The following is a 24,574-nucleotide window of genomic DNA, read 5'->3' as shown; positions in this document are numbered from 1 at the left end:
ACTGGGGAGAGTGCCCACCCTCTGGAAGACATCCTGCATTGTTCCAGTACCCAAGAAGGACCGGCCTAGTGAGCTGAATGACTTCCAGCCGGTGGCACTCACCTCACATCTAATGAAGATGTTGGAGCGGCTCTTCCTTAGCCTCCTCAGACACCAAGTGCAACACGCCCAGGACCATCTGCAGTTTGGATACCGGGCAGGTGTTGGTGTGGAGGATGCCATCCTCTACCTGCAGCACCGAGCACACTCTCATCTGGATAAGGGACGTGGCACAGTGAGGAGAACAGAGGGAGGGGAGGAGGCTTCTCCTGAGCCCGACCACAACACAACATAAACAAATACTTGTCCGTTTTATTATTTATTTATTTATCCATATGTTTGTTTATTGTGTGCCTGTGTTTCCAGTAAAAGCTGCTACTGGAACTTCAATTTCCCTGACGGAATCTTCCTAAAGGGATTAATAAAGCTTTATCTAATCTAATCTAATCTAATCTTATACAGCAATTTGAGCCCAGCAGTTATTTATCAGCAGATCGATATTATCATCCATTTGCCATTATATCAGTATCAGCATTTATGATGGCCAATAAATGAAAATTAAAGTATAGAAGAGACAGGAGAAACACCCTTCAGCCATGTAATGAGTGTTGATGTTGCATAGTTTGTCTGTAAGGGGCAATCTGTCACTTCCCTAATGGCAACACAAATAAACAGCCAGCTGATCCAAGCAGAGTCGGGCAGAGCATAAGCGAGTAAATAAATAACTGCTGATAACAAATGTCAGAAAAATCTGTTTATGTTTTGTGTCTGAAAAGAGGAAAAAGAAAAAAAAAAAAAACTGGCCGATATATCACAATATCAGATCTTTAAATCACCAAATATCAGTATTGATCTTAAAAATCCTCTATCAGTCTGCTTCTATAACAGCAATCGCTGTAGAGGGAGGATATTGTTAGAGAAGTGGTTGTTAAACCCACGACCAACAGATCCCCAAAATAATTTGCTATAAATAAAATGTTTAGTATACTGTGTTCAGAGCTCCTGGTGGGAATCACAGCAACTCATGTACGACATCATGTATTACATTAAACAATACAGTGATTCTGCAACACTGAATACATGGTAAGACCTTAATCTAAAATACATCATACTATATGGAAGGGGTGCAGGAGGGGGGCAAGAAAGATGTATCTGGGTACATTAGCATTATTTTTAGTGTGTCATTTAATTTTGCTGTCTGATTGGCTTTCCCCTGTTGTCTGCCACCCCCACCCCCAATGTGAGTTTCTTCTCCATCACTGCAGTTCACCCTCACTGTCCTCGCTCCACCACAAGAAGTCATGAAACAGTGAAACGGGTGTGGCTGGAGATTTAACTCAAATTACCGGGAGGCAGCGTATCAATAACTGTACTGCAGGTGGAAGCAATGCAATATGTTCCGTCCATCCATTTTCTCTTCTTTTCTTTCTTTTCTCTTCTGTCACTAGGCAAGATGGAGGGTACACCCCGGACAGCTCGTCAGTCTACTGCAGGGCTAACACAGAGAGACAGACACCCATTCATGTTCACTGTCACACCTACGGCCAATTTAGTGTCATCAGTTAACATGGATGTCTTTGGACTGTGGGAGGAAGCTGGAGTACCCGGAGAGAGCCCACGCAGGGGACCGGAGACCCAATCGGGCTGTGCAGGTTCAAACAGGAACCTCCTGCTGTGAGGTGATAGTGCCAACCACTGGTCCACCATGCCATCCTATACCACAGTACTGAATAAAAATGCATGATGGAGAGTATGCTGCCTACACTAGCACCATACCATTAAAGTAATTTCAAAGTGTGCCTTCAAACCTCAACATCCAGACATAAAAATGCACACATTTTATTCTCGAACCTGTAAAAGAAAGTTCTGATGTTCTTTTTGAAAAACACAACAATTTGTGTGCCTCTAACAATCAGCTATCAGACTTCCATCCACCCTCTCTGTAGCTGTATGTGCTGGTTATCACACACACACACACACACACACACACACACACACACACTCTCCTGCTATCCTCTCAACCCTGCCTGTGTCTACTTGCGATGCCCTGATCTCCTACGCATGCATGTGCGTTTGCATTGATGAGTAAGCACATTAGTCTGCCAGCACGTGTGCGTGTGTGTGCGTGTGCGTGTGCGTGTGTGTGTGTGTGTTAGTCTGACAGTGTGGGAGAACAGAGAAAACAGAGTGGGAGAGTGTGCACTGGCATAAGTAGGTTACAGGTAGTACATAGCATGGCTGTGGTGTGTGCATGTGTGTGTGTACCACATGTGTAATAGTATATGCATGACCAGCTATGTGTGCCCCTCACTGTGTTTTCCGTTGCTCTGACTCATAAGCATTCTGAAAGCACAAGTGATTCCTCCCTAACAGTAAAATGTATATAAGCAACGCGCGTGTGCGTGTGTGTGTGTGTGAGAACCAGAGTGCTCATCAAAATCCTGTCATGACTCTCGAGTGTGTGTTTTTACCCACAGCAGGGGAGTTATTTGAGTGTGTGACTGCATGTAGGTGGGCAGGCCTTTCATTTTCTGATGTTTTATTCTAAGCCATCTAGTGCGCGTACTGCAACGTGGGCGGCTGCTGCCTCGTTTTGGAAGGAGATCACTGTGCAGAGTGTATGCAGCTCAAAATTTTGGGATGGATGGGGAGGTTTGTAGATTGATAACAGGGAGGAGGTAAACAACAACAACAACAACAACCACCACCACCACCAAAATGGTTTGAAACAGGCCACCAGTTCAGAGAAAAGGCACTGGAAGAGAATGAAAGCTCAAACCCAAATAATTTGATGAGATGAAATGGAAACGATGAAGAGATTTAAATAAAAAATAAAACAGAGCAGGCAAACACGTGGGAGAAAGTGAAGGTGAGCATGTTGAGTCATAGTTCATGAACATTATGCTGGTGTGTTGGTGAGGAGATAAGGAAAAGAGCAAGTCACTCACGGAGCTAAATAAACATGAGTGTGTGTGTGTGTGTGTGTGTGTGTGTGTGTGTGTGTGTGTGTGTGTGTGTGTGTGTGTGTGTGTGTGTGTGTGTGTGTGTGTTTTCCCTGGGGTCTAGTACTGCCATCTACACGCCAACATGTAGCCATGCTCTGCATCCAGACTAAAAAAAATAAAATTTTTATACACACACACACACACACACACACACACACATAAACATACACACAAAACTCTACATCATCAACGACACAGTTAATACACTAATCAGAGAGTAGTGTAACTTTTAAATAAATGGCTTACATTAATAAATGAGGGGTTTTCTCAGCAATAGTGACAAATATCCTGTGAACCAGGCCGAACACTGGAAACACTGAAGAGACAAACCTCACGGTGCCTTTAAGAGGTGTTGTGCCTTTTTGTGTGTGTTCATCATAAAAAGACCACACGAATCTGACAATGATCACTACTGAATGTGAGTTTTACCAAAGAGCCGATGTACAGCCAACCAGAGGCTGACTTAAGTGCACAGGTGAGGTTCACGTTAGGGTCGGCCACGTGCCTGAAGATATATCTGCCGGTAAAGGTTTGTGTGTTTTCTTAGCTTCCTGTCACCATAACCTGAATCAGCAGGGTATTTGTTCAGCGCTCTGTGGGACGAGCCAGAAACTCAACATTTAACCCTCAATGAAACTGTGCACTTCAGACACATGTCTGGTTGTCAAAAAGAAAGAAATAACTGACACTCAGAAACTAACTGAGGCTAAAAATTATCAGAATATAATACACTGTATTTAATGGCACCTTTCATGACCCTCAAGGTCCCACAATTTAAAAACTAATGAAATTAGATGCTTATTTGCAGCAATATTATATATATATATATATATATATATATATATATATATATATATATATATATATATATATATATATATATATATATATATATATATATATATATATTAGGGGTGGGACTCGATTAAAAAAATTAATCGAATTAATTACAAGCTTTGTAATTAATTAATCAAAATTAATCGCATTTTAATCGCATTTCAATATTTGACATGAGGAATATTAATTTAAGTTTAGTTGATGAATAAATCAATATACATAAGCTTAAACTTCAAAATTTTGTTCATTTTCCCACCAGTCTACTACACAGACCAATGAAGGGTGGAAGTGCTCCTGTGATAAGCAAACACCTGAAATTAAAGTTAAGCATCATAACTGGATAGTTTTATTCAACATTAATGTCTCACTTAATATAGTTGGAAATTAATCATTAGCTCAGCTGTATTCCTTGATGTTGAAATGTGTTAAGCTTGTTTTAACAGCTTATTTTGAATTAAAGACTTAAAATTAAACCACAAAAAGGAGAAAAAGTTCGTTCTCCGTTTAACAGCTGCTTTTACACAGCTGTGCTTCACACTCACGGTTGCTAGGCGACATGAGCTACCTGAGGTGACGGCAGGTGACGCTGATATGAAGGCTAGCCGCTCACTTCCGGCCTTTGTGGTGTTCGTGGCCTAATTTGGACATTGTGCGTCGATATAATCTGTATGCCGGGAACTCGCGCACTGAGAAACGTTCCACGGTGCAAAGTGCGATTAAAATGCGTTAAAAATTTTAACGCGTTAATTTCCCCATAATTAATTAATCGAAATTAACGCGTTAAAGTCCCAGCCCTAATATATATATATATATATATATATATATATATATAAATAAAACTTACATTTATTACTGTATTTTTATTTTTTGGCACCACGCCAGGTAACTTAAAAACGGTTGTATTGTTCTAATGGAAAAAGGTGTCGGGTATTTTCCTGGGCATCGATGTCGAGTCTGAAACTCTAGCACAGTGAAAACCCACACACGTAGCAGAACTACAACACGCAGACATCTGACTGCTGGTGTTATACATCTGCTTTTTAATGTCCCACTGACCACAGTTCCAGCTCTCTCCCCATTCACTTAGGTACGGTCGTGCTTGGTTTCAGTTCTAGTTTCTGGAGGGACTTTGTTACAGACGCAACTATAGTTCACAGCTGACACAAACCTTGAAACAAAAACTCCGTGTGTAACGTCTTTGTCCTCTTAACAGCGGCTATAGGGGACGTTACTGGAGTGAAACGTCAAACCCAACAGAAACAGGAACTTCAAAACAGCATCCATTATTCTTTACCTACAAACACAGAACAGTACTTTCCACTTATAAACACTTATAAACCCCTGTCACAAACATTTAGGGGCTTTTGGGGACTGGAAATTTCCCGCCTACCTGTGCTACCGTTGTGTGGGAATGACACAATCATACAGAACAGAGCAGAACTGAGATTTTTATGTTCAGAAATTCACAGGAAAATATGCACATCAGTCCAGAAAGATAAAGCTTATTTTTACTTTACATTTCTACATTTAACTTGTTGTAAATTGTATTAAATTGATTTATTAATCTGGGTTCTCAGAGGCTGCTGTTTACAGGTAAGGCAGCTGCTCACCTGTAAACTGTCTGATTTAATTACATACTCACAGATCATAAACAAAAGCACAAAAGCTAATCCAAAAACACGCACACTGATTTCTGGCCTCTGCTTGTCCAACGTCCTTAAAGAAGAAAAACTAAACCCAGGTTAGTCTGCATACTTTCAGTAGAGGAAAACTGACTGTATCTGTATTAACATCTTTGTTCTAATTGTAAACAAGAGTCACTTCAGCCTATCTACTACTTCTCCGTTGCACACTTTGGTGGAGGACTGCAAGTGCAAGGCGAGTTTTCGGAAAAACCACCACTACAAGCGTGGGAGCGCAGCACAAACCAGCCTACGAGTTGCGAATTGTTTGCCTTGTTTCACCAAGATGCAACAACTCCCACATGCGTGCCTATGAACTAGTTAAATTACTCTTCATGAAAACAAAAATAGTACACATTGCACCTTTCAAGGCTTTCCTAGAATTTCATTGTTGGCAGCAATGGGTGACAAAAACCAAATGACCGAGGCACTTGAGGGAGTTGTTTGTCTTTTTTAATAGTATGCCTCAGAAAGGAAACTGACACATTAGACTGTAGAGACTTCAACTCAAAATGGTGTTTATAAATCTGGCCTGGGGCATGGGAATTCAATTACAAATGCTTAAAAACAGCAGCCTTATGACACAGCAGGCCTCACGGCAGTCATGTCTGTACTAAATCTATGACAGCAGGTGTCAGAGATCCACAAAGGCAGCAGCGGAGGTGAGAATGTACTCTGTGGCAGATCCATCACAGGTGATGGGGAAGGGAAGCTGCGACTGTGGGGCAGAGCTGTACTGGTGGCACAAGGAGGACAGAAAAGAAAAGTGGATGAGTTATAGACAAGACCAGGATAGCACCCAAGACAGAAGAGCTTAGATTTAGATACTTGCTCGCTTTAATGGTGAGGATTGTCCCTGCGGTGGGAGCTGGATAAAGGAGAGACTGATGAGGAAACAGGAGGGAGAAGAAAGATTAGAGGAGGAAACAACAGCGAAAAATACAGTGAAGGTAGGAGACACGTGAGGGAGTCAAATCCTCAGTCAGCTCACGTCTCTTTGCCATATCTCCTCCTCTTACCCCAGCTGCTCCATTCTCCTTCACCCAATCACCTGGCTTTGAAGTTGCCCCATTCTGATAAAGCATACCACCCTCCCGCCCTACATACCCCTCTCAGCCCTACATACCCCTCTCAGCCCTACATACCCCTCTCAGCCCTACATACCCCTCTCCACTGCCTCCTTCGTTTATGTCTCACCTTCATCCACTGGAGCCTGTTTTCTCTCCTTCACAGTCTAATCCTTCTTTTGCCTGCTCTCATCTCGCCCTCGCCCTATTATTATTGTTATTATTATTATTATTATTATTGTTATTATTATTATTATTATTATTATTATTATTATTATGACAGCAAACCTCCGAGATGTCAGGATGAGCTAAAGCCCAAACAGTTCAGCTATTTGATCGATCCAGAAAATGTAACTTTTCTGATCATTAATTTGTTGTTCTAACCACTTTTCATGTAAAACACAAAACTCTGATTTACTCAAAGATCCAGCCTTCACACAGCACCCACTACCTTAAATGGCTCATGTAAGCATCTGGGGGAGGAGAGCCTCTGAGAAAGGTTTTTGGAAGCCATAAAGCTTTCCCACAGATAGGCAGCCTGCCCAGGTAAAGTCTAAGTACAGTTTGTGATTGATTTCTTTATTGTTTGTTTTTATTTGTCAAGACAAACACACCATCTTGTAACTACTGAGAGTTTGGTTGCTACTAACCAGCTAACTCTGGTCCTTCTTGTCCAGTCTTTCCCTAAAGACGGGCTGGTCAGGTTTCTGTTATAGCAGTCATCCCATAGGCAGACTGACACCAGCTCATGCATGGACAGATTTCCACTTCCACTTCCATTTCCACTTCTTGGCCTGCAGCTAGAAAAAGCCGTTCTAGTTCTACTCTGGAGATCTGCTGCAAGCTGAAAGTCCACGCTAACCAGTAGAGTCAGATATTAAAGGCAGATCTATTGGCATCAGCATTTATAAAAGGCCAAAAAGTGAAAATTTAAAAAGTAAAGAAGAGACGGGAGGAACACCCTTCAACCATGTTATGTGTTGCCTAGTTTGTCCGCCAGCAGCAACTTCCCTTCACCACAAACGACAACCAAGCTGATCAGAGCTTGGTGTAAACAAGTAATCCACAACTTGCTGTGACAATAAAACAGGATCGTTTTTAGCCTGCACTGATATATGATCTTAATAAAGACTCACATAACCAGTGTTTGGGCAATCTGTCTGAAAATATACATATCAGTCGGACGCTACTAGCCACGCCCTTTTTCTGTGCAAACCAAGTAAATGCTGCTTAATTCAAAATAAGCTTTTAAAGCTTTAACAGCAGCTACAGTCGGGGATGTTGACTCGTCTTCTGCTGCTGAAGATGCTCGACCCCCCCCCTCCTCCTCCTCCACTAGCCTCTTTGCGCTGTGCTTCTGCAGAGAGCAACAGTCACCCTCCTGACAGGAGCTGACACTTAGCCTAAAGCAAAAATACCCCACTAGGACAGATACGCACACATACACACAGTAAAGCACTATTTGATGTAAGCCGCGAGGCGATTTACACTCTGTGAAGCATAAAGTGATATTGCAAGGCCCAAATTCAGGGAGAATGCACTTAAAAAACACACAGAAGCCCCATTTAACACCAAAGTCAGTCAGGACACTGATTCGAGGGCTGCCAAACATAGAATGACACTGCTAAAGGCGCCTTTTTCTGTGAAAACACAGCACAATACACACTCAATCACTATTTGGACTTCAAAGTAATGTACAGGTGAGGCAGGCTTGATTGAAAAAAAAAAAAATCCAGAGAGGATGACACTTAAGAGCAGCAATCAATGTGAGAACAGTGTGAGCAAACACACTCATACCATTTACTGCAGAAGCAAGGCGAAGCAAGAAGGAGCTGCATGAAAAAAAAGAAAAAAACATGAAGGTGCAAGGTGAGGAAGAAGAACACACACACACAAACAAACACCATCAGGGCATGGAAAATGTACACCGACCAGCAACAGCCAGGTGGAGTGAATAAAATCTCATTACAATTCAATCATCTGCTGGGAAACCTTAGGTCCCAGCATTCATGAGGGATCCACCCCTGGAGCACCTACACAGTATTGGCAGATGGTTAGAATATTGGGGCTGGTTGGTATGAGATGAGTTGAGATGACTCAAACAGCAGTTATGAATTCAGCACAACACTGTGAGCCTCAAAAAGAGGTGAAAAATCCCCCCACGACCCAACCCGCAGTATGAGCAAAGAATACAGTTCTCTGGATTCAGAGCTGGCTGCCCGCATAGATAGATGGATATATATTCCTGTAAACATAGTCACAACCCCATACCCCCCCCCTCCTTTTTTTAGATCTACACATCGCTCTGCCGTAACAGAAATGCTACGTGCCAAGAGAAAATCTTATTACAGCTGCGCTGTACTTAAGACGACATCACTTGTATCCCAGCACCGACGCTCATCAGGTGACGGGCTTCAGTTACTGAGAAACGATGAAATACAATTCAGGAAGGCTGTTTTGAGAAATAAATCTCAGGGTTTTTATTACAGTCATACGCTAAACATAATATGTGGCAATTAAACGCCGTGCTTTGATAGATGACATCAAATTAAGTCAGCAAATGGGGTGGCCTCATTAAACACAGGACCCAACCACATCAGTCATGGAGCTGGGTTATCTCACAGGGCTAATGTTGCTTTAAAAACATCCTGTCTTTTTTACACTTCCTGTCAGAGGTTGCATGGAGAAATCCACTTGCAAAGACATGTCCATCCTCGACAGGTCCTGCAGCCTTTTCCTCTGCCCATTACATTATTCTAATCCAACCACAACTCAAGCTGTAACCCGAAAAACTTCAACGCTTTTCAGGACCAATTTCACATCCCCATAAAGGGATCTGGGTCTCTACGGTGTGACTGTGGACATATTTTGGTCCCCACAATGCAGGGAATACTAGCACAAGCCTACAGACACAAAGCCAAGGTGTCCCAGATATTTAAAAAGTAACCTTTTGCTCTTTTGCTCAGTTTTGTATGCATGCCTTCCCCTCGCTCCCTCGCTCCTCTCCTTCACTTGGTGCCTCTGTCTCTCCCTCTCTGCCCATCTCCTTTCGCCTTGCTCTACTTCCCACAGCCACAGGCAAGGACGCACCGAGGCCTGTTACTTCCTAAGCAGGGCAACCTTTAAAACACGCACACATTTAGAGTCTAACACATAGATAGCACATTCAAGTCTGTCAAAGTCTATCAAGCGTGTTTATAGTAAAAAAAAAATATGTCTGACAAATTGAGGTTAGGACGTGTTTCAGTGTATAGAAAGCGTGAGTTATCTTTGGTGGCAAGTCAGCTCATTATGTTTTGGCTAGTTTACACCTCCTTATCCAGAGTACAGGGCTGCTGTCCGGCCTCTTTCAAATCTAGGCGTGCAAGATGTGTGTGTGTGTGTGTGTGTGTGTGTGTGTGTGTGTGTGTGTGTGTGTGTGTGTGTGTGTGTGTGTGTGTGTGTGTTAGTCAAGATAACATATGTGTTGCAAGTGGAAAATGCATCTTGCTCACAGGCCTGTTCTGCATTTCACTGAATATGGGCGAGTCTGAAAGTGACAAGTTCACACTACAGGAGCATACAGCAGAATCCTCTCTTTGTTGTCTCTCTCTCGCTCTCACACACACACGCTCTTACCCCCGCCTCATCTCGGCCCCCTCACAGTGTCAAACAGCGCGCACACACACACACACACACACACACACACACACACACACACACACACACACACACACACACACACACACACACACACACACACAACTGACCCTTCGTTAAAGCGATTACAGATTAATGAGCAGAGCACCCGCCTAATCCAGTTTAGCTTGAGACAGGGAGGCGATGCCATCCAAGCTCGATGTCCCCCCTCCCTGCACAGCTGCACATTGCTGGATGGGTACTGGGTGATCTACCAATCACAGCCACTCCTGCCCCAGTACAGCCTTAATAACGAACTCAGAGTATCACAATGACAGTGTGAGTCAAGCTGAGGAGGATTCACTGCACCAACAAGTGTAACAATATTAGTAGTAAGACCTTTAAAAGGATGTGCCAGTTCATCTGTGTGCTAGGCCACAGTCACACAGCTCTAACGTTCAATGCACAAGAGGAAAAAAGAAATGCACAGGCACAAGACTCTGAGAAACTTACCTATTCTCAGTTTCAACCATTTATTTCACCTGCATGTCATATTCTGTAAAACCACTGAATCTTTCAGCCGATCACAGTCTTTCTTCCAACATTAGCACATTTGGTAACATTTTGCCAATTTAAATTAGTTAAAAAAGTGATTAGCCAACCTTTTCCTTTCATTTGTGTGTCTTTTTACCTTTGGATGCTAAACTTGTTAAACTCCATTGCATTATTCGTACTAGCTTTACTCTCTATGGAAAGGGAGTTGTGCCTCTTTTGTACAAAGTTACACAGAAGTAAGTTAGCTTAAGCAGGGGCGGCAGCTAGCGTAGCTAGGTCACTGTTCCCCCACACAGGGACTTTTCTTGGATGGTTGCTGATGGCCACCTACATACAACCCGAACTGCAAAAACAGGTGGGATGCTGTGTAAAATGCAATGATTTGCAATTCTCATAACCCCATAATTTATTCACAGTAGAACATAAAAACATATCAAATGTTCCATTTTGATTTTTAATTTGATGGCAGCAACACATGAAATGGGGGTAACAAATGGCTGGAAATGTAAGTGGGACTCTAACCAGAAACCACTGGAGTTGCTACACTACCTACAGTCCAAGAAAGTGGACTTCAAGTCTAGGATATATAGCGTTTGTTGTGGTTTGGTTCTTTAATGGCAACCTGTACAGGGTGTACCCTGCCTCTCACCCTATGTTAGCTGGGATAGGCTCCAGCCCCCCTGCAACCCTGAAAAGGATAAGCAGAGATGGATGGATGGATGGATGGATGGACGGACGGACGGATGGACTCAAAAGAAAGCTTGGGCGTATCTCCTGCCCCGCCACAAACGCAATGTCAACAAGTTGTCAGTGAATGGTTGCTCAAGTATGCAATCCTCGAGCTTGTATGTGTCTACAAACATGGAAGCATATGATTATACTTCACAGTTCATATTGCCGATTTCCACTAAAATAAAAAACTGAAGCTGATTGCTTTTGCATCCATAGTTCAAACAAACCATTCAAATATATAATCAGGATGACACATAATTAGAGCACTACAACATCATCAGCATAGAAAGCCCAAACTATCCAAAATTCAAGCAGTTAAACACACAAATTAAATAAATAACACACAGATGCATCTGAGTTGCACTGCCACAAAACCACAAACCCATGCAGAATTGGAAAGAAATGCCAATAAATTATTGTCAGAGTTACTAAAACACTGGCGCTGTGTCAAGGTCAATCTGTGTTAAGTGCATTACAAGCTTGTGTTATCACCCAGGGAAAGCAGTGTGTAACCTGAGCTGCAGAGGATTACAGCCGTGAGCAAGCACTATTTGCATGACCGCAGACATACAGCAGTGGCACAGAAGCACAAAGACAACTGTTGTTGTTTGCATTTTAGGGTCTTTACCCACAATACAAAGCGCCTCGAGGCAACTGTTTGTTGTGATTTGGCGCTATATAAATAAAATTGAATTGAATTTTTTTTTAATGCAGATTATTGGTCTGTTTTTATCTTTTCGTGTGCACAATTTTCCAGCTGCACGGTCCAGATTTTAACAGCGTGGCTGTGCTGTTAGTAAGACAGATGTGCCAGACAGTTTCCTCTCAAGACACTCCGGAGAAAACTAAACAAACCGAGGTATGGAATTTCAGCACTCAGGTTTCAACAGGCCCAAAGATGGAATGATGGAGAAAACTCGTCATATCGGGATGTAGTGTGTGTGTGTGTGTGTGTGTATGTATGTATGTATCTGTTGTCAGCATGATTTGTGTTTCCCCACACTTCTCTGTAAGCGTATACCGAGGTGTCCTTGTTCGTAACACAGAGGATGAAAGCAGAGCATATGTTAGTGACATTACCCATGAACAAGGTGTCACTACACCTTGGAAGTGGAAATCTGTCCATGCATGAATGTGTGTGTGTGTGTGTGTGTGTGTGTGTGTGTGTGTGTGTGTGTGTGTGTGTGTGTGTGTGTGTGTAGGTGTGTGTGTGTGTGTGTGACAGATGGGACACTATGTCCCCACAGAAGGGAGATCACGATCAGAAGACACAACAGTACAACTCTTAAAAAACAAAACAAAAAAAACAAAAAAAACACACACATTAATATACCACAACAAAGTCCTCCTCAGACCACAGCAGTTTCAGAGCCTGACAGACCACAGCTTCTACATTGCAGCAGCAGTATCAGCAGTAAAACACCTCAGCTTCACACTTCTGTCTTTTGACATCAGACCCTGCATGAGAAGCAAACACCCACCAACAACCAAACGATTTCTGTTTGGCTGCTGCCAAAAAAAAAAAAAAAAAAAAAACCCTGCTCTTGCAACATAACTGGCTTTATCAACCATTTAGAGCCGCAGCATTCTGTCAGTCTGACACAGGTCACATTCACGTAATGTTCCTCTTGGCTTCGTGTCAAAGACGTACCCAAGACAGTGACATGGTGAAAGCCCCAGCAACTGTGAAATTTCAACATATGTGCACGGGCGCTTGTTTCAGTGAGGGGAAGAGCACTGTTAGCCTCAACAGTGGGTGTGAAACTGCATGTTGTGAACATTTGTCACAGAGAGTACAGTCTCTCTTTATGTAGCCGCCCCTGCCCCTCGCACCACAGACTCCGAGAGAGCGATTTCTCTGAAAACAAAATGTCCACTGCAAACTGCCCTGTTGAGATAGCTTCATTTACATGTTACTGCATTCTGGGCAGCAAGGCTGCATGTTCTCCCTGTGCCTGCGTGGGGTTCCTTCCAGGTACTCCGCCTTCCTCCCACAATCCAAAGACATGCATGTGAGAGTGCACTGTTGCCTGTCTCTGTGCATTAAGCCTCGATTACGCTCCGTTATGGACAGCCGAGTAGTCATTCCTGACGCTGCCTGTGGTGCATGTGTAGTTGGTGCACTGTAATGTGAATTCTCCACGCACAAGTCTGTGTGGGCAGACATATGTGCAGACCCACACCGTCTGATGATGAATTTTACGTCACTTGGACCCGAGCGGACCCAGAGGCTCGCAGAAGTGGAAAGTCTAATCAAGGCTTTAGCGACAGTCTGGCGACCTGTCCAGGACGCACCCCGCCTCTCACCCCATGGCAGCTGGGATGGGCTCCACAGCCTCGGTACCTTGTACTGGATAAGTGGAAGAAAATGAATGGATGGTTATTGCATTTTCTACAACCATCATGATTTTTGTATGCCGTCATTAATACGAAAGCATACGGTTAAAAGTGATACTTGAATAGCTGCTCGTAACCCACACTGACTTCTAAAAATACAACAGAGTGCGGCTGCCAAGGTGAGTCATCTTAGCAATGGCCATTACTGGGATTTAGATATGAAAAAGCAGGCTCCACAGGTGGGGGTTCTCATCTTAATGTTTCTAAACCATCAACCCTGTTTACTCTGTGTCTGTTCGAGTCAGCACTGACAGCATTTAGATGGCTGCAGCACATAAGGAAGCTTTTGAGGACAGATGTCAAGTCTTTTGTCGCCACAGAGGGAAGAAATAAGGCACGACTTAAGTCAGAAGCAGCTCGACTGGGAGCTCGGGAACCAAATCATACGTCAGGCATCCAAAAAAAACTGTCACGGCGAGGAGCTGAAAAACACAAAATAACTGCCAGAGACAAATCATTCAAACGAGGGATTTAAATTAGCATACTTCATGTCTCTTTTATGAGAAGACACGTCAAGGATGAAGATTATGTTCTCTCGGGAACAGCACTGCGGGGAAACTTTCCCAACTAGGCTCTGAAAGTTTCACAATAGTCGAGGAGTCTTTTTTTCAAAGAATGAAGAAAAAAAAACAAAAAAACACATTGTTAGAAAAAGTTGTACATGGCAGCAAACATCCTCCATTTTAGACACTGTTTGAGCAAGAGCCAAAGCAAGCACACTCTCAAATCAATAAAGGGTTTCTATGTGTGATGCTGATATTTCTCTTTTGACTCATTTTCAAGCCTCTACACTGACACTGTTACCCAGCAAATTTCAATCTAAGGAAGGTCGGTAAAAAGAGGATTTATGTCAGTGTGTGGAATCACAGCAGAGAAAGGCATAACTGTGAATTTTCGAGTGGGTTAGCAGCTTTTTAAAGCAGGGTTAGAGGTTTTTCTGCAGCCTGTCAGCCTTCAAGGTGCTGAGAAAAACATTTTATTGGTGAGCTTTTTCAGCTGCATCATTATTATTCCGAACACCAGCAGAAGAAAAAAAAAATGCATTCCAGCGTCTTTGGAAAGCCACTGGATAAACATCATTGGAGTCAATAACGGTCATGCACTGCATGCCATCATGTCCCATCTCTCCCCGGGGATTTACCTTGGAAGGCTTCTAGCAGAAACAGTAAATAATGGCGGCAAGTTGGGTGAAGGGGTTTATACTTTACACTCCGTCTCCCTTCATCTGCAGCAGGCGAGCCGAGCCGCTTAGGAAACTTCAGACCTTTGGGCCACTCAGCTGTGTGGAACCAAAAAAAAAGCAGCAAAGCTCCTTAATGAACACCACCACCCCGCCTGAGAGCGTGCGCGTATGCGATAGCCTGTCGACGCGCTTTCCATTTCTTTCCAGTTATGTGTGCTCAGCAGCCGGTGTTTAGGGGGGGGGCAGGGAGGATAATGTACCGCTGACACTCGAGGAACGTGACGTCCACTATTGTACTGCGGGGCAATTACAGCACACGAGTGTAACAAACACACAATGTATAATTCAGAACATCCTGCATTTCTGCAGCGCACTTCCTCACACCAACAGTATTCATTACCAGAGCTGCAGATTTATTTTTAATGCACTGACCCCGCAGCCTTCACTTATTCATATTGTTTGTGTGTTCAGCGCCTAATGTTAAAGGGATTAGGCTGATTCGCTTTTAGGAAACTGTCTTATTTAGCAGGATTAGGAAGGTTTTAACCAACTAAATGCGAACCCAATGAAAGCTCAAGACACGACGTAGCCCAAGGTCCAATTTTTGTGGAGCTGATTAACGAAGAGATCCACAAATTTGATTGTGTTTCCCATTTTCTGTCTGGTGGTTTAAAACGAATTTTACATTTCTGCTATGCCTGAGCTGCAAACCATTCAACCAGAAAAGGGAAGTTCTCTTTGGATGGTTGAGTCATTGATTGCAAAAGGGGAAAAAACAAAGTGTGCAGGCTTTTTCCTGAGAGAGAGAGAGACAGAGAGGCCAACAATATGAAGCTCAGGAGTAACAGTGGTATACATTTAGACCCAACTCACGCTGGATTTCTGGAGCCGATACGAATTTTTAGAGAGGAAGAAATTCCAATAATTTGTTGATTTTCTTTATGTTTGAATTCAAAACAAACAGGGAAATACTGACATGACCATTCTTTCAGTCATAATGATATTGTTATACTATTGGTTGTTCATATTAAACCTGATCAAAGCAGCTTGTGTAAAAGTGATCCCTGTGAGCCACAAGTTCAGGCTTCAGAATGCTTTAAACCCTCAGTTTCAGACAGTTTTTTTTTTCCCCCTCTTGGCTCTGTATGATGTCAGTGACAGGGAATATCCCCAATGTCAATCTAGGGTACATGGGTTTGGATGTCAATAGGAAAGACACCCCCACCCCACCCCACCCCAAAATCTGACATTCAAACCCTCTGTTTGTGAGGGACAGCAAATCAGAAGAAAGGCGGCTCGGCTCAGCTCAGTCCCCCCTTGGATGCTGACTAGAGTGATCACTTGTTTAACCCTTTACTGATCGGAGTGATTTCAGGTCTGCTTCCAGACCATAATGACACTGATTGATTCAGTATCACTGCCCACTCTGCTGCAGTACCAAGCATACTGTAAATAATGGAGATGGAGTTGCTCTCCCAAACAAACTATGTGATGACAGCATTTCTAAAGTATTCCAAACATCATCTTCTGCAATATGGTTTTCATACAGGTGCATATCCAACAACATATACCCCTATAAACCAATATAGCGCTTCATTTCTAATAGGCCAATATTAGGCTCTAATAAGCTTGTAATCATCTAACTCTTGGCTAATACCTTATTAAGTAGGTTTCACAAAATAATGAACTTATATTTTTCTAATCTTTGTTGTTTGCTTGTTGCTTGTCAAACAGTAACTCAGGTGAAAGTAACCCGAGTTACTGTTTGAGCGGGCCACCGTGGAAAGTCCACTGAATCCCGTGGTAACAGCCTCCAAATGAACAACGCCTCGTTTTGTGGGGTCACTGGAGCACAGCACTCACAAAGCATTTCTCCCTAGAAGCCAAAATGAAACACTGAGTAAAAATCCCCAGGATCCAGCCAAGAACCTGAGTCACAGGACTTTCCCCTCAGGTTCTTTGCAAGGTGATCAACCCAGCGCTCGAACCTATTCCTGTAATACCTGATGTAGAGTGGCTGCACAACGAGCACCAACTAAACTCCACCAGGCGCTGGAATCCGAACCACGCACGACCTGCACGTTGACAGGCGAGAGTCGGCATTCCACCTGACAGCACCTGAGAATTGTTAATCTTTTTTTCCGCTACACCGCCTCTGTATTTGTGAAGTGTCAGGCCTGCTGGAGCAGCTGAGGCACTCATTATATTGGCTGCAGAAAATGAAAGTTTCATCCCCCCCCGAGGTGAGATATGAAGCAATGAGCTGAGCAGAGGGGACGGGAGACGAGCAGAAGAGGCAGCAAAGAGAATCGCCCTCGACTCCACGCTGAAAGAGCTGCTACGCAGCCAGAGAAATGATTTATTCCCCTCCGGTTTAAAACAAGACAATAGAAGGTCAGGAAGGCAGAGCACAGAAATGACCTTAGAGGCACTCGCGCTGCGTGGATGGATATGAGGAAGGGTGGACCTGATTTTAAGATGACTGTGCTTTTGTGCCCTTCAAAACAAATACTGGGGCTATAGCAGCTGCTCACACTCGAAGACGGATGCAAAATTTGACTCATGGCTGCTCAAACAAGTGATATCATCTCTCATTCTCAACTATTTCCTGTCAACTCCCCTCTGAATATGAGCAAAAGAAAAATAAAATAAATAAAAATGCCACATGGCTTTTGAATCTAGGTGAATATATATGCCTATAAATACAGCGCGTTTTCCAGGTTTCTCTACAAATCAGGATAAGCAGCATCTGTGCGCCTGTCGGGGCAAATCAACCCACGGCTCAGCGTAAACAACACACAAGGAGGCATTCTGGGTAGACAGGAAGAGGTTAGAGCAACAGCACCTCGACTAAAGGGGGTGGGGGGTGTCCTTAGTCCTCACTGCAGCAGCAAAGATTAGGCAACAAGGCAGTCAACAAGAAGCAAATAGGCCACAGTCAGATATGTGCAAGACATCCCCATGACTTATTCACAGTCTATGGTATGCAGGTACTTCTAGCTGTGGATTAGACTTCCCTGTTGCCTGTGTCTGTGAAAAATCCTGTTTAAATGTAGATGACAGAGCCACTGCTGCTACTCCCCATCTCACAGTGTCATCCTCTGTTTCTCTCCAACCCTCCCACCCGCTCTCTTTTTTTTTTTTTCTGGCTGTGAGTCTCTGCGTGTTGCTGAAACTGCAGTGAAATCGAAGATATTTGACAGAACATGACGGCTGCAGGCTGGTTGGGTGCCCCCCCCCCAAAAAAACATAGTCCATAATCGCATTTTGAAGCACGATGCCAAAATATTCCAGGATGTTGGTGCAAACATGAAGAATAACCTCAAACAAAACAGATTTTATATTCAAGCAAGCTAATTGCAAGACATAGATTCACAGCTGTAACATTAAGGGGCTCGCACACACACACACACGCACGCACGCACACACGCACACACACACGCACGCGCGCGCACACGCGCACACACACGCACGCACACGCACGCACGCACGCACACACGCACAGAATACCAAGAAGCCAAACATACTTTGAGGCTTTGCTTCTAAAACCAGTAAAGCCTCAAAGCATTTCAGCAAGCAGCATTAAGGTGTCAGCATGTGAGCTTTGTGTGATGATGACCGTGGTGCTTTATTCCACACTAATTGCGTTTTAAGTCACCTAAACATCTGCGCTCATCTGGAAGGACGTACCTTATGGCAAAAAGAGGATTTTTTTTTTTTTTAAAACACTTAACGTCATTTCACAGAAAGTTTTTGCACACCTTTTTAATCAGTGCAGCAGCTCTACCGACTGTTTGTTTAGCCAGGACTGAAAAACACAAGCACTACCTCAGCAGCAGCAGTTAACCTTTGACCTTGAATCTAACTTATTATGACCAGGGTTGTTACTAAAGCATCATAAAAAAAATTAGAGACAAACTGCAGCTGGAACACATTCATTAAGGTTAGACCTGATATATGTGTGTTATCACAGGTCACATGACCGCGTGCATCTGCTTCTGTTAGACAAACCATACTGCCTGCCAGCTAAAGCTCCCCTCACAGCCTGGCTGGTTAGTCTCTCAGGAAAAGCCTACTTCAGTGTCTTTGTCTGAGGCTGAGCTTAGAGGTGGATGAGGTGTCTCTCCTAGTGTGACCTTGCTGCATTGCCCTTAATGAACACACACACACACACACACACACACACACACACACACACACACACACACACACACACAAGTTCCATTACATGACAAGCAGTGGAAGTCTGGGGAGATCTGACAGTAAGCAAGACGTTTCGGTTTGCGGGTGCACCTCAAAGATAATTCCTGCCTTCATCTTTTCCCTCAGACTCATACATCACAGCACCTACTGTTACAGTTGTATAATAAATGGTTACAAAGTGGAGCTCTACAGTTGCAGTGACAGTCCGCCTGACCCAGTGCCTCATCAATCTTTTGTGTCTGCACTGATCAGGTGAGCAACAACTGGGGCTTTTTGGGCAGCAGCTGCTATAGGGATCAGAAATCATCAGGGTGTGTGTGTGTGTGTGTGTTTTATCTTTAAAAGTAAGGTTGTAGAGTTCTCAGGCTGAGGGCTGGGGACCACAAAACGTGTTGGAAGGGCTAACAAAGGGTCCAGTCAGAGGGTAATATCAGTGCTATTGGAAGGAACCTCTTAATTATTGGGTCTAATGCCATCTGCCCGTCTGTTAATACTACAGCAGCACCAATCAATGCAGATGAGACTTCCTAAATAGGCGCTCATGGGTGTTTGTAATCCCCCACTGTAAACACACTGACTGACTGGGTCACTTCCCATTCACAACAACCAGCCCCGAAAAAGTGATAAGTCATGCTAAGCTTCCCCCCCTTACCCTCCACATACCTCGGCACACAGCTAGGCGAGGAGCGGTCCACCTCCCAGGTAGCGTACAGGTTCATGTGGACCGGCCGGTTGGAGGTGATGCTGACCGGCTTGGAGGGCTGCATGTGCGGCGAAGGGACGCCCCCAGTCCGCGGGAGCCCTCCTCGCTCCGACATCCTGGAGGCTGAAAACGGGCTTTCAGACGGAGCTAATAGTGGGGAATACCCGTAGTAGTTTATCTTCTCCGTACGTGTGTGTCCTTCTTTCGGCGCTCTGGGTCCGTCTCCCCTGTGCTTTGCCTTATTTTTTCAGGCTCCGGATGGTGCAAACGAGTACAGCGCTCGAGTGCTCAGCGCAAACGTAAAGTGCTAATCTCCGCCTGATAGTGAAAACATCGCAGTCTTCGCGGTTTGTACCTGACGGCAGGCGGCAAATCCCCGCGTCTCTCCCAGTCTCTCCCCGTGCTTAAGTTGGCGTCAGCTCGGTGTGTGCTCGCCGCTGGTGTTTATCGGTGCAGGAAGCGGAAATTTCTCTCGCCGAAGTCGCACAATGAGCAGAAAGCAGCGAGAGCAACGCCTCTTCAGAGGACGTAAAGCCGCTCCGGAGCGGGAGACACACACACACACAGAGCAGCGGGCCAATCGCAGCAGCTGCTGTTACTGTGTTTGTTTAGACCCCAAACACACAATCTATACGCTTCTAAACGCACTGCTGTACTGCCGAGCGGTATATAATCATTTTTTTAAAGGTGTTGCTTTTATTTTTATTTTGTTATAGTACTGGACATTACTACAATGTAATTTTTATCGTTTAAATATATTATTTCTAAAGCTATTTTTATATAAATTCTATATTTTTATTTAATAAATGTGTATTTCACATATGTAATTTATATAATTTTATTCTCTAGCAATGTTTTATTTTCATTTATTTATTTATTTTAGTGTCTGTCTTGTTGGGGAAAATTCAATGGAGCAGTTGCAATAAGACTGATTTATTCATCACTGTAAAAAGTAATAATGATTAAATGCAGAGTGGTGGAAAAAGGAGAGTGAAGAAGAAACACTCAGTGCATCACTTTAAGTCCTGCAGCAGTCTGAGCCTACAGCAACATAACTGAGGGAGGGTTCAGGGTCACCTGATCCAGCTGTAACTATGAGCTTCATCAAAATCCAAACTGGGAGCTGGTGCCACAGAAGAGGGCCATGAAAGCTGAAGGTTCTCCCTCCCATTCTACTTTTAAAACCTCTAGGAACCACAAGTGAGCCAGCAGTCTGACTATGACGTTGTTAACAGCATTTGCATTTTTTTTTTGCAATGATGTAACAGAGGTCATTGTGACAAAGAAACTTCAAATGTGAATGAAGTAAGAGACAGAGCAACGATGTCCTTCTGATCTGTGGGACTACAGGAATTTAGCCCATAATCTACTTTAAATATTTAACAGCAGGATGTGCTCCTGCACAAATGTCTTCAATCACATACAATGACACTAAAGTAACTGAAAAATTATTTAACCCAGTTTATAGTAAAACAAATAAAAACAATGAAGGTGTATAATTAAATGTTTCCCAGGTGCTGCTGCTCCAAACAACCTGCACTCCAATCAGGACATCAATAGCCAGAACACATCTTTTACATCAATAGGGATGACATTAACTTATGTAGTGTGTTATGAAGTGTATTGATTTCAACCATCAATAAACTCCAGAGCTTATATTTATCCATCATTCAATGTTTTTTCCATACACCGCGTGGTTTACTGCTGCGTACAGTCAGCCTTGTATACAGTATGTCGGCCCACTCAGGTGTTTCACGCAGGATCCAGGAGGGTAGATTTGCAAATGTTCCGTTTTTGACCCATATTGCATAATGTCAGAAGTCTCAGGTGCTCCTGTAATGATTCCCATTAGTCATACACATGTGGTGGCTCTTTCACACACACACACACACACACACACACACACACACACACACACACACACACACACACACACACACACACCCCTAACCTCAGTCAGCTGTTATGAGAAATATGCAAAACCGGTTGGAGACTGTGAACTGAGACTGCTGTCCTTTTAATGTTCTTCACAGTTTCCCTGATCTGCCAGATAAGAGTTAATATTCAGGAAAGAGCTGCCTTATTTTCATACACCGCTAAAACAGTTTTGTTTGCATGTGGCCTCAAACTCTATTGTGTGAGCCATTCTCCCTCTGACACACACAAAAAAACCCCACCAGCCTGCATCTCATCCAGGGCTTGGCTGCCTGTCAGTGTAAGACGAAACAGGTGCAGCGTTTGCACCTTCAGGTGACAAAGGCGCTGCTCTGATTACAATCTCTGCATCTGAATATGAATCAGAAGGTGACCTAATGGCAGCGTCACAGCCAGGGCCGGCTGCCATCAGCGTGACGTCTCTCCACAGGCAGATTATCCCCGCAGCGATCGGGGCTTACAAAAACATTACGTGCTTGAAATGTTCACGGCAGCCCGGGGGTACGCACATAACTGCGGTGTAATGAAAAATTGATAGATCCATGTTTTAGCTCTTTTTTTAAAATTTCTAGATTATGATGCTTTCAGAGGCTGTAGGACGTATCAAAACTGTATGTAAAGAATTGAAAGGCTTTAGAGAACACTGTAGTCTGTTACAGTTTGTGTAGTATTTGTTCTTTTTCCCCCAGATTAAGATATGAAGATTAAAACGCACATCTGTTCTTATAGCTTACTGTTTAGTGTCATTACAGGCTTTTTAGGAAATATTCAATAGGGAGTTATTATTCTTCTCTGGCTCTCTTCCTTAGCATGTCTTTTGTCCTGTGTCCCTCACCCCCAACCGGTCATGGCACATGGCCGCTCCTCCTGGTTCTGCTGGAGGTTTCTTCCTATTAAAAGGGAGTTTTTCCTTCCCACTGTCGCCAAGTGCTTGCTCATAGGGGGTTGTCTGATTGTTGGGTTTTCCCTTTATTATTGTGGGGGCTTTACCTTGCAATATAAAGCTCCTTGAGGTGACAGTTTTTGTGATTTGCTGTTGTGACGGGACTATATAAATAAAACTGAACTGAACTATGTTAAAGACTTCAGACTTGTCATTAGTTCTAACAGTTTTTTTTTTTTTTAAAGATAATCAGCTGAACTGCTCAAACACAGCATATCCCCTTCTGCTCTTTTTGATGTGCTTCTCTCACCACCAGCCGCTCCTCCCATTGATAAAGAGATTAGTATCAAGCAGATTAAAACATGGTCACAGGATAATCCCGGGTTACTTTTTACACAGCGGCCTAAATCTGCAAAGTCATCAAGTGACACTGCACAGGCTCCAAATCCAGTGTCACGGTCAATTAAGTCTACACTGTATCCCATGCAACCTACAGCTCCCCTTTACTGTGACTGTGCATAGGCACAATATAGTAGCCATGCAGCTGTGCCAGTATGAGTTACACTTCTCTGTGTATGCAAAACACTTGGTAAAACACACCAATGCATGTCAACATATTAGGACTGACTGACTAATTACTGATCAGGCTACTTATGTTACTGAGATCTAAAATGATAGAAAGCAGTTTAAAGATGTGCTTAAAATGTTTGTAAAAATAAAAGAGTTTGAAGAGATTAAGTTTATAACAAATAGAAAACATCCACACTGGGGAAGCAGAGCAAGATATTTAATTGTATTTCTATTTTTATAATATACTGCAACTTTAATATTGCAAATAAACAGTCATACATTGCATATTTCACCAATGTGCTGTAGGGAACTGCTGAAAGGAGTCGGTGTAAATTTGTACGGCTCTTAGTAAATAAGGTTGAGTACAGCGAGTACAAATACTCTGCTCAGACGGGTGGCTTTGTCAGCAGGATCAGTAAAGTCTTATTTCCTCTAAATGGACCACTGAGAGTAAAGTTTCAGTCACGTAGGTGAAGGAGACGTCCTCAAATGCCACACTGTGTTTAGTCTTAAACGCATTCACAGAACTGCCCCTCTAAGGTATCCTTCAGTAACAGCAGCTTTCATCATAGGCTGCAGTACTGGGAATACTGTCCACACAGGCCTGCAGTACTGGGAATACTGGTACTGTTCTGCCTTTTTCAGGACACTTAAAGGATCTGATATGTACAGGCTGTTGCTCCGTGTGAGGAGCTGTGCACCAGTGACCGAGTCAGCATGCAGCCGCTGCAGGAGCTACTGTATTTAGGTCACTGTGCTTCCCAGACGGTCAGCTGACTGTCACCTTCGGTACTCGTTTGCCCTCTAGCTGTGGGAGCAGGAATTGCAGGTTGCCGCACCCTATCTTTAAGCGACTTAATTTGGAGGTCTTCCGAGGCAGCGCCTGTGGACGTAGTGCTTCTCTGACATGCTGGTTCAAGCTGAATTTATGTCATATATCTGGTAAAAATCTGAAACAAAACAAGTCTATGCTCTTCCTGAACCCACTGGAAGGCTTTAACTTTTGACTCATGTCCATTTATTCCAAGATGTCCATCCAGGACAGATTTAGAAATTGCACATTCACTCTTGGAGTACTTCTTCTCTGAGAGGTTCCTGGGATATCAGGCAAGAAACCCATGTAAGATAGCCAATAATCTGTTAATGCAAACAAGCAAAACACCCT

General features: G+C 43.5%; 1 protein-coding gene across 1 annotated transcript in view; it reads right to left on the bottom strand.

Annotated features, from left to right (window-relative positions):
* pacs1 (phosphofurin acidic cluster sorting protein 1) overlaps positions 1-20,495 on the bottom strand; it is a 79,173-nt gene extending 58,678 nt beyond the window's left edge. Inside the window, 1 exon segment of the mRNA XM_030753415.1 lies at positions 19,982-20,495. Coding sequence (XP_030609275.1) covers positions 19,982-20,136 — 155 coding nt within the window. The 5' untranslated portion in view covers positions 20,137-20,495.
* Positions 20,496-24,574: the final 4,079 nt, after the last annotated feature.

The sequence above is a fragment of the Archocentrus centrarchus genome, chromosome 18, assembly GCF_007364275.1.
Source record: "Archocentrus centrarchus isolate MPI-CPG fArcCen1 chromosome 18, fArcCen1, whole genome shotgun sequence".
NCBI lineage: Eukaryota > Metazoa > Chordata > Actinopteri > Cichliformes > Cichlidae > Archocentrus > Archocentrus centrarchus.
Note: the sequence above shows the minus strand (reverse complement) of the source record. Positions and strands in the feature narration are given on the sequence as shown.